Source organism: Esox lucius, chromosome 2 (assembly GCF_011004845.1).
Source record: "Esox lucius isolate fEsoLuc1 chromosome 2, fEsoLuc1.pri, whole genome shotgun sequence".
NCBI classification, from domain to species: domain Eukaryota; kingdom Metazoa; phylum Chordata; class Actinopteri; order Esociformes; family Esocidae; genus Esox; species Esox lucius.
The window spans coordinates 28,400,741-28,412,004 of NC_047570.1; the positions used below are offsets into that span (position 1 = coordinate 28,400,741).

Consider the following 11,264-nt stretch of genomic DNA (forward strand, 5'->3'; position numbering starts at 1 on the left):
AGAAAGTAAAAGGGGTAGGGGAGAGAGGACGAGAGAGAAAGAAGAGAGATGTGAACGCAGTCAACGCAACGTTGTTGCTGCAAAAGGTGCAACACAAATCGTTCAGCTTACAAAAGAAAATCGACTTTTCAGGTAAATCAATAGTTTATACTTCTAGTGCGTTTTAATACATTTGTGAGTAAATCCGCATGTGTTGAAGCCTCGGACCGCTTCAGATTAGTAAACTGCCTGCAAATTGTCGTGCTCCTTCTGGTGCGAATTTCTTATTTTTGGTGTCAACTCAGCTGGTCTGCTGGTGATGTGACGCGCCGGCACGACGCATCTCGCGATTTAGGGCGGGTTGTCTACTACGTGTCCATTATAATGTAGCTTAATTATATTTAGGCTTGCTGAGAAGTCTTCATTATCAAATTCTTCTTATCAGGTTGAGTTTTTTTTATTAAAACGTTAAACCACAGTTATAGGCTAGTCAGTTTTAAAACATGTTTTGCGTGTTGTATGATGATAGTTGATCAACAATAGTAGGCTATGATTATCACCATTTTATGAGGCGCAACCCAAAAGGCGCCATTTCGATTAGCAGCTATCTGCCCGAATAGCGTACCAAAAATAACCTATTTGTAATTTGTCCGAAGTTGAAATGGCTGAAACAACCTGTTTACTCTGCGTATATATGTATTTATTTACATGCACAAACACTGCTATGTTACTTACTCCTGCTGCAGGTTATGAAGGCAATTCTGCATGTTCTTCTTTCTGAGCTGAAGTAGACATGGATAATGTGAAATGAACTCCATGCTCTCTGTTTTAAGACTGTATTATAACTTCATATTTTCAATTAAAGTTGCTAAAACCTCAGAAGTCTAAATAATTTGGTATCCCAACAAAACAGAAATGAGACTTGAATTTCTTGGGGATGCAGAGAGTTCACAGAGCATTGTTGGTTGTGTTTACTGTGTGGATTGGTTTTATCTGGAGCTAATATACATTGCGTCCTTCATAAGGCTGTTCTGCTTGGTTTGTCTAGGGAGACATTGGCCACTTTGTCCTGACTAGCCAAGATGCTACAAAAAGTATATTGTGACCTTGGGTTCCTCTTCTTTAATCAACACTTGATCATCGTCCAGCTAGGATATTGGTCCTCAAACTTCACAGGACTGGGCTCCTCTACCCTCAGAGGTCACATGGCTCCTCAACCTTCACAGGACTGGGCTCCTTAACCTTCACAGGATATGGCTCAATGATACTGCCAATTCATACTAGTTGGTTTTCTCTCACTTGGCACAATCACTCTGAGTTTCATTGCTTTTACCTGTGAAGTTGTCAACTGAAAGAGAAAGTTTAGAGGCCTTCTCTTTGTAAATGTCTCTCTCAGCCCTTAAATTGACAGCTTGGATGTGCGTGGCATCATATCTGCACTTTTTTAAGGCTTTTCTGCACACCATTTAAGGCCTTCTGCAGTGTCACTAACATTTGCATTTGTGTCTGTTTCTTCTTTAGTGTTTCAGTCAGTAGGATCTTTTTCTATTCCTTCAGTCATGTCAGTGTCCCTGAGGACAATGTCCTCACTCAAATGTCCTCACTCAGGTCAATGCATATATTTGTTATTGTCCTGTAACATCAATGACGTTTAGTTTTTCTGTTTGTCTGAACTGTGTTCAGGCTCAAGGAATAGTCATGGTTAGTTAAGTCATGGTTAAACTTGATTAGTCAGTCATCAACATGGGAATGGCCAGGGAACACAAATGAAAGATAACAGGTCACTGACCTTCACAGTGGCTATAAAAAAAATAGCTACACACCTGAAAATACCCATCTCCACTATATGGGCAGTAATTAATGTAAGGCAACTTTCTTGGAACAAAAACTAAAGGTGGGTTTGACGTTCAAAAAAGTGATGGTCAAACAGAAAATATCCCCACTGTGAAGTGTGGTGGTGGATCTGCAATGTTTTACTTCCAAAGGCCTGTGGAACCTTGTTAGGATATATGACAACATGAACTCCAAATACCAGGAGATTTTAGATGAAAAGCCTTTCTGCCTCTGCCAGGAGGCTAATACTGGGTCGCCTTTGGATCTTCCATCAGGACAACGATCCAAAGCATACCTCCAAAAAATGCAAATGCTTCACTGACCATAGAATCACGCTTTGCAATGGCCATTACAGTCCCCTGACCTAAATTCCATTGAAAACCTGTGGGGTGAGACAAAAAGAAGAGTCCACAAGTGATTACCAAAGACTCTGAAGGATCTGGAGAGATTCTGTTTGAATAAATGGTTCTCCAACCTCTTCACACATTATAGCAGATGACCTGGAGCTGTTATGCTGGCCAAGGGAGAGTGTGCCAAGTAGAAAATATAGCCAATAATAATGGCATGTGTGTTTTGTGATAAAATAATTGTATATTCTTTTTTGTTTTTTACAATTTTGCACTCGATTTAAGGATGTATTTGTATATGTAAAATCCAGCCGATGAACAACAATGACATTCTTCACTGCCTTTTTTGTTCATATGTACCTATGGGGCCAATCATTCTGGAGGTCACTGTACAGTATATTCCATTGATGCACTATGAAGGGAATGTTCAAATCTGCTCTTCTTAGCTGATTATTAGTTAATTATGACTCAGTGGTGTCAACTCAATTCAAGGCTAGAATGACTGTATTACAAGTGTATTATAACAAATATTATTTCAAAGTTCAATATCATGAAATTTGATTACATATCTCAGCATATATTTCCATAACTGGCTCAAAACACATTTTGTAATGACTCTCACTTGTCCCTCTGCAGCAGACAAATGGTGAGCAGAGTTTAGAAAATCAAATCTCATTATGCAGAATCGAAACGCAATATACCGTGTTATGAATTGTAAGAATGACAATACATTATATCGGCTCTTGTGATAATATCGTAGTTAGGTCACTGGCAAATAGCCATAGCGTGTAACAGGATGTATGATAGTTTTCACCTGCAATAACAGTGTACCCAACTGAGAGTTGACGTAATTGATTTAACATGGCAAAATTATGTTAATTTGAATTGTCAGCAAATATACCCCTATCCCCATGAAGCCATAAACTCCTGCGACAAGAGAAGCATACCGCAGATATGGGGTTTTGGACTTCCTAGAGCGATCCTATACATTAAATGTATTTTCATCATGTCCTATTTTCTTAACATTAAAGACGACCAAAGAACCTGAAATGTCCTAAACCAATCATATTCCTCTTTATTTGTAGTTTCCTGCACGAAGTTCGTAATAAACCCCGCCTATTCCTACAAAACTGTCAGACTCGTAACATTTTTGGCTAAAATGTTATTTTGGTTGAAATACTTCGTTTTAAGCGGTACGTTAGCAGTGACCATAACGTTTTCTAAAAAAATCATTAAAAGAGAAATAAAAATAGACGGGGTTTAAGACTTGTTGGGAAAAGGGGGGAGGGGCTTCATTTTTTTTTTATTCTTCAACAAAAACACACAAGGTAGCTACCTACCCTGAATGGTTGTTGCAATCGTAGCCACGGCTAGCTAGCTAATTATTTTAGCAATATACCGTTTCTAATAAGGTCGTCATGCATTGCCGTTTTTGCATTCATGGATTAGCTACCTGTAGTTAGATCACAATAATTTGCTGTGTTTTCAGTTCACGTGGCCGGTAGCCAACCCAGTGTAACTTAGCTAGACCATTGACAAAATTGTTCTATCGCTGCTTGCAAATTATTTTGTTGTGGTCTTCTACCTAGCTTGTTTGCTAGCTATTTATCTGTAAGTCACTGGAAGTCCATAGCTCAAAACGTATTTAGTCTTTCTTGATCAGCTCTAGCAAACAGTCGGGTATCTATAGCAATAACCGCTTTATTTGCTTTTTTAGCGCAGCTACGCTACCTGCTGTGCTGTCCTTGCATGCCCTAGCCCGCGATGGACCCTGGCGGAAGTGCCCTGGATTCGAGTCTGCCCCAGCCCGACAACCCATGCCTGATTGTGGAGGACTCTCAGCCTGACAGTGCGGCATTGGAGGACGATCCAGATAGCAGCTACCGCGCCCTGCTCGCCCGCCGCCTGTCCAGCCTGCAGCCGGCCACATCCCACAGCCCTGTACTGGTACGTAGCACGGTATGTTGATACAGGGGATGTGCTTGAATAAGCGACTGTGGTAAAGGGGGTAAAGTACAGTAATAGGTCACCTCCTGTGCCATACACATGTAGCTGGGTATCCGGGCCGAGGGAGTGGCTTACTAGTATCCCAGATAGAGTTTAAAGTTTCGTGGTTTATTTGTCGAATGCACCGAGCAACACAGCGTCATCATGCACAATGGAATTCTTGTAACATGGCACCCGACAACTACGTAGTGAGACTTAAGAAGTATAATATATTTTCAACAATATAGCCAGACAAACAAATAAACAACAATATACATAAAACTGTACACTAGCAGCAGATTAAAAACCATAAAAGGAACTATGCAAGCCTAGTTCAGCCGGCCCGTGATTAAAAAGGGTGGATGTTGTTATCACTGGCTGGTTTCGATCCGAGGTTTATTTTACCTCAGCTATTACGTTTTTGCTAAAATATTGTGGACCACAGAACATTTATTAACTGAACTGAAGTGTACTCTTGTACAAATATTACTCTAGATGGCTAGCTATTAGCTATGCAGTACCTATAATGAAAACAATGACTCCAATCACTCCATAGTTTCTAAGAAAAATATAAAAAGTACCTCAAAGGTAATTTTGAATTAAAAAAGAACTAGTCAGCATAACAAAAGTGTTGAAAAGAAAATCTTTGAGTGAGGACAAGATGGGTTCAATCCTGGCTTTACTGGCAGAGGGATACAGTGAGCGTCAGGTTGCTTCCATCCTGAAAAGATGGCGGTTTTATAAGAACAAGGTCAAGCAACAGACATTTGGGATAACAAAACTACAGATTGGCAGAGGCGAAAACGAGTGTCCACTGACCGAGATCACCGTCAACTCATTTGAATGTCACTCAACCACCCTAGGGTGACATAAAGTGACCTACAATAAGAATGGCAAACAGCAGCTGGGGTGAAGTGGACAGCAAGGACGGTTTGAAACAGGCTCCTAGGGGCAGGGGTGAAGTTGTGCAAAGCTAGAAAAAAAGCCCTTCATCAATGAGAAGCAAAGAAGAGCCAGGCTGAAGTTTGCAAAAGACCATAAGGATTGGACTGTAGAGGAATGGAGTAAGGTCATCTCTGACAAGTCAAATTTTCAGCTTTGCCCAACACCTGGACCTGGAGGCTCCTACAAGCCACAGTGTCTCGCACCCACTGTGAAATTTGGTGGAGGATCTGTGATGACCTGGGGATGCTTCAGCAAGGCTGGAATCGGGCAGATTTGTCTTTGTGAAGGATGCATGAATCAAGCCAATTACAAGGTTATCCTGGAAGAACACCTGCTTCCTTCTGCTCTGACAATGTTCTCAAACCCTGAGAATTGGTTTTTCCAACAAGACAATGCTCCATGCCACACAGCCAGATCAATCAAGGTGTGGATGGAGGACCACCAGATCAAGACCCTGTCATGGCCAGCCCAATTTCCAGACCTGAACCCCATTGAAAACCTCTGGAAATAGATCAAGAGGAAGATGGATGGTCACAAGCCATCAAACAAAGCTGAGCTACTTGAATTTTTGTGCCAGGAGTAGCGTAAAGTCACCCAAAAGCAATGTGACAGACTGGTGGAGAGCATGCCAAGATGCATGAAAGCTGTGATAATAAATCAGGGTTTTTCCACCAAATATTGATTTCTGAACTCTTCCTAAGTTAAAACATTAGTATTTTGTTGTTGAAATTAAATATGAATTTGTTTTCTTTGCATTATTTGAGGTCTGAAACAATGCATTTAAAAAAATAAATGTGACCAATTATTTTTTACAAATAAATACTCTAAATGAGAATATTTGTATTTAGAATTTGGGAGTGATGTTGTCAACTGATTATTTTGTAGTGGTTTCTTAATTTTTTCCAGAGCTGTATATTTTTGTGTGATGGCTGAAAAGTACTGAGTGGATAAATATTTCTGAGAGACAATAATTAGAATGTCAGAGAGGAGAATCGAGCCGGGGTCCAAGTATTGTAGGTCAGGCATGTTCCCACAAGACCACACAACCACCTAGTACACAGTCCAGCTCTGTATCACCAGTTATGATTTGCAAGCATGGTGTAAACAGTGTAGATAATCTCAGTTTAAAATCATAGCCTGCATAATGTGCTATGAAACTGAATAAAAATTGAGTTAAAGTTCAGTGTTTTTTTTATTTTACACTAATTACCAATTTGAAGGTGCAGCCTGTGTCAGAATATTGAACTAGGCTATTCTTTTAACTACTCATTTAATGCAATGGCTTTTGATTTGCTATACTTGTGCCGTTGTCATAGCTAGTTAGGCAACATTTCTCAACCCTTGAGGTAGATTACTGTAGATGGCTTGCTAATAGCTTTACAGCCTATAACAAAAACAATGACATCAATCACTTAATTGCTGTTTCGTTTCTTCAGAAAGCAGTAACAGTATAAAATGGTCATGTAATAGAATTATTCTCTTAAATATGAGCTTCATGGTATTACAGAGTGGATATATATTGTTGTGTGACGGCTGAAAAGTATAGAGTGGATACATATTTCTGAGAGACAAAAGTTGGAACGTCTAAGAGGGGAATTGAACTGGGGTCAACATTTTGGAGGTCAGGGATGTTCCCACAAGAACACAGGGCTTGCTGGTAGTGAGTCCACCTCTGTAAGGGGTTGTGATCTATATTACCTCAAAAAGCATGCACGGATGCGTACTTAGAATATCCACCAGAAATAGTCACAATATAACCGTAAACAGTTTTATTTTAGGCTTACTATAAGGTAGCTCCTGGAGGCTGTAGCCAGCAACGTTTTTTCAATATCCTGAACAAATCCTAATGCATGATTTGTTTTGTCTGAGGTGAGGCTTGAACACAGGTTGCCTGCATGCCAGTCCGCATCTCTAACCACTACGCTATTTAACGAAGGTGGTCAGTCGGTCGTAGCAGCAGCAGCAATTGTAGATGTATGGCATATTATAGATACATATGAGTGTAATAAGCCTATGAATGATGGCTTAGCACACTACAACTACGTAGTGAGTATTAAGAAGAAAAACATATACACAGCAAAAATTTAGCAAGAAGATAAATTAATAATATACATAACTGTACACTAGCAGCAGTTTAAAAAGAGTACTGTAAACTAGGAGCAATATTGGTATTGAAATTATAGATATGGCAAGTATGGCAGTAATATACATAATGTAAATTACCATACATTTTGAAAGAGTTGGATGGGGAGTATAAACAGTATAGTGGAAGTATTGAGTATTATAGATACATACGAGTCTAATAAGATTTTGAATTGTACATGCAAACGAATATTCTAATGCCCATTAAAAGTACCTGAAAGGACATTAGAGAGGGAAAGTTCAAATTCATATTTTTAGGATCAGGATTAATCTGACTGTCCCATGTATACAAGATGGAAAATACATTGAACTGCTTGCAGTAATGTGACTTGATGACTTGATTCCGAATTGTATGCAAACACAGTTTCTGTGATTGACATAACTCAGAGTGACCGTGGGGCGAGTAGCCACCAAGGAAGGACAACCAGAGCAGGGCTTAAACCAGCAACTCAAAGGGCAAGTACAATAGTACATCATGCAAAATAAAGGTTTAGAGACCATTTGAGAGACCGTAATATCTTCCTACTGTTTACCCAAGGGTAAACAGTATCCTTAATCTCTTTCTCCTATCTGGGTATGTTGTCTGATTTGACCAATCTTGTCATGTATATTCAATAATGTTACTACATGGTGGGGGTGGGGGGGGGGGGGGCTTTACTATGTAAACAGCGCAACTGAAGCCTGATGTTTTTTTTTCCACAGGAGTTGATCTCCTCTCCGACAGGAGGCAGATGCTCTGAGACTGACAGCCAATCAGAGAGGAATCAGAAAAACAACCACAACATGCCAGGTTTGTTTCAAACGTTGCCACCCCCCCATCTGCCGTGGGACCTGAATAATTGCTTTGGCTGCCCTAGCAACGGAGTGCTTTGGTTTAGTGGGACGCACCCTAGTTAAGTGTACTACCTGAAGACTGTTTTCAACTCATTGCGGCCATTATCAGTGTAATAGCACAGGCATAACATACTCTATTGATTACACTTGTTTCACTGTGACACCGTTGAAAACAGTTGATAGCATTAATCTCCTGGTGGCGGATGCTGGATTCTGTCTCAGTCTCAAACCTGTTGGATTTCTCCTCTCTAGTCAACCAAGAGGGAAGTCAAGTCCTAGACGTTTGTTCCGTCCCCAGTACAAAAAGGTAATCAGCCAAAAAAATCAGAAGGCACAGTAAAGTAGTTATGCGTATCTATGTATATCCAGTCATTTCCAGTCTACATGGGTAGCAAGGTTTTAGTGGAAAGGCTGAGGGTTGGTTTGGAATTCAACGATATTTGTCTTTATGTTGATATCTTCATGCTTATAACCATTAGGTGTGGTACAGGAGACGTGGCTGTTGAGTCTGGGGCTGACTCCACTACACATTGCGCCCCGTCTGAAGGTACGAGCAGGTTTTTTTACACAGAAATAAATTACATTTCTCTGTGAGAATATTTAGTAGCTTTGTAAGATTTTTTTATTATTCTACACTGCTCTTGATGGATATATTGTTTGTAGGCCAAGGCACATGTTGTTCATTTCTAACTCTCTGTGTGTGTTCAGGAGAGTCCCAGTTTGGCTTTCTGGAGCTTTCTGAGAGTCAGGGTCTGGGTGAAGTGGTGGGGAACAGTCAGGAAGAGGAGGGGGCTACTACAGCCCAGACAGACACCAAGAGACACGACAAGCCAGGTAGCAATGCTATCCCGCTGTCTTTACTTCACCAGAGTCCAAGTGTGTGTTTACCAAGAGGAAAATGTGTTAAAATGTAATGAAACAAGGAGTGGTTACCTAATCTTGTCCAGGAAGGGATTTCATTCATTTTCTGTGTTTGGTTGAAAATGCATGATGGTGATGAAATGTATCATCCTATAATGGATTATTTATTTTGTATACTTTTTGAAAATAGATTAAATGATATGTATGGACTTAATGTTATACTTGTTTTTGTGAGAAATCTCACAGGACAATACATTTTAAATGAATATGAACATCATTGATGTAATGCTATTCAGTAAATAGTGGTGTTAATATTAATTGCTATGAGGGATATAAACTTAGTTGCCCATAACTGAAATTCCTCATTTGGTATTAATGACTTAAAACACATGGGCTGGATGAAATGTAAAACTTTAGTGGTCTCTCCTAAAATAGGCACTCTCTTTCTTAATAATTTGGGCTGCTTTTTGACACTCTACAGAGTGCATACTTTAAACAATCTTGCAGATGTTAAGAAGAGCACAGACAAATGTTTTGCAACAATTAATAGGATCCCGTTCTAATTGTGACCAAAGTGAAACATATTTAGTTTACTTTGCTGTTTTGTTTTCACCAGCTGAACAGAAGAACATGATAAGGATGCCTTCAGGGATTGAGGACAGCAAAATGAAGAGGTGATAATGTGTTGTTATGAACAGGATACTAAATATATTTTGTCATTAAACCTCTATGGGTTTAACTAACTGCATGGGTATGAGAGCCAAGCTTCCAGAAGGTCATAATTTTGACTCTTAACTTGGAAAAGTCTTGCAAGTGGGACATTAGTAGTCATTTGTAATGCTGGCACTAGATCCATAAGTCACAGATACAAGTCATAGCTATTTCTCAATGTCATATTGACTCCTAGACCCTCTTTTGTAGCTCTGGTAGCATTTTATAGTTTAGCGTGCATAGCACGCATAGCCATTAATAGGCTAGGTGTTATAAGGAATGTCTAACATTCAAAACATGCATTTGTTTAATTGAAGTGTCTGATTTTTCCCTCAGGTCAGAAGTGAGCTCTAGCAGCTCATTGGAGACCCTGGATCAGGCAGGCCGGGAACTGAACGTCCAGTCTTTGCTCCATTCACAGGGCATGCATGCCTCAGAGAACCAGGATCCCAGCAGGGATGACTCTGAGCTGCTCTCCTCTCAGGAGGACCTCTTCGATGCTGACCGGACAGGTGCTTGTTCCAGTCAACCCGCACATGAAATGTTCCATGTTTAAAATTGTTCGAGTACATAATAAACGAGTAAACTATGTACTAATGACAACTGGTCATAACTGTTGTCAACAGTTGCCGTAAATTGTTCATCACAAAATGGGCATATCTTACTTGACTTCTCTCTCTCTCTCTCTTTCATTCTCTGTCACTCTTCTCTGTAGGCACAGGGGTGGACAGTACTGTGTCAGAGCCAGAGAACAAAGGCGTGCCCACCCTGACCCCTGCCCACACCCTACGTCTGCTGCACCTTTCTGGGCACGGCACCCTGGTGCAGGAGAGCCTCTCCCAGTAAGACCCCCACAACCTGGCCTCAACCTTGCACCCCCACCCCAGTGAATAGTTCCTCGTTTGGGTAAACCTGGGTTGTGGTCACTTGGACCACACAAGGATCCATTTTCTTTATTCCAAAAAGTTTTGTGTTGTCCTGATAAAGGTTGCATTTTCATCTTCTCTTCCCATAGGAACTCTGTTGACTTTGTTGCCGCCACCCAGGACAATTTAAGTCAAACACCTTTTATTGTCCCCAATTCACCAACAGGTCAAGGAAATGAGCAGGGTAACAAAATATTATATTATAGTTAAAATGTCTTTCTGTTTTGGAGTAGATGATTTTAAATCTAACTTAGTTGGACCATTTTGTTAACCTTGCAGGTGCTGACGAACCAATGGACACTTCTCTGCCTCCAGAGGACCAATCGGATGGCAAAATGGAGGAGCCAATGGACATGGATCCAGCTCCTAAGCCACTCCCCTTAGCCTCCACCCCAGTATCCCAAAGTTCCCCTGGTTCTGTGTTGGACAGGAGCCTGTCTCTGCCCTCCCAGCCGGAGCTCTCTCATGTATGTATCGCTTCAGACAAAACACTGAATCCATCTTTCAGGTAGACGGAGCACAATGGCAGCATCCCATTACCAGTAGCTGCATCTCACATTCAAAACTGTTTAGATATACAAACAGTTGAAAGTCTTGTAGTATTTGGAATTGTGAACATTTTGTATGCTTTAAATGCTAGGAAGATAAGCCAATTATAAATTGGCCTTACTATTTTGTCATTATGAATTGTGTTACATTG

At 40.4% G+C, this 11,264-nt stretch overlaps 1 protein-coding gene across 3 annotated transcripts in view; it reads left to right on the forward strand.

Moving 5' to 3' along the window:
- The window catches only part of tp53bp1 (tumor protein p53 binding protein, 1), a 25,779-nt gene continuing 14,515 nt past the window's right edge, over positions 1-11,264 (forward strand). Inside the window, exons 1-11 of one of the 3 annotated variants that reach the window (XM_010877728.3) lie at positions 1-132; positions 3,877-4,118; positions 7,935-8,022; positions 8,319-8,373; positions 8,546-8,613; positions 8,775-8,900; positions 9,544-9,601; positions 9,975-10,150; positions 10,354-10,480; positions 10,654-10,748; positions 10,844-11,031. In XM_010877728.3, the coding sequence (XP_010876030.2) occupies positions 3,924-4,118; positions 7,935-8,022; positions 8,319-8,373; positions 8,546-8,613; positions 8,775-8,900; positions 9,544-9,601; positions 9,975-10,150; positions 10,354-10,480; positions 10,654-10,748; positions 10,844-11,031 (1,176 nt within the window). In that variant the 5' untranslated portion in view covers positions 1-132; positions 3,877-3,923. The other 2 variants (XM_010877747.4, XM_010877737.4) reach the window with 2 other exon arrangements.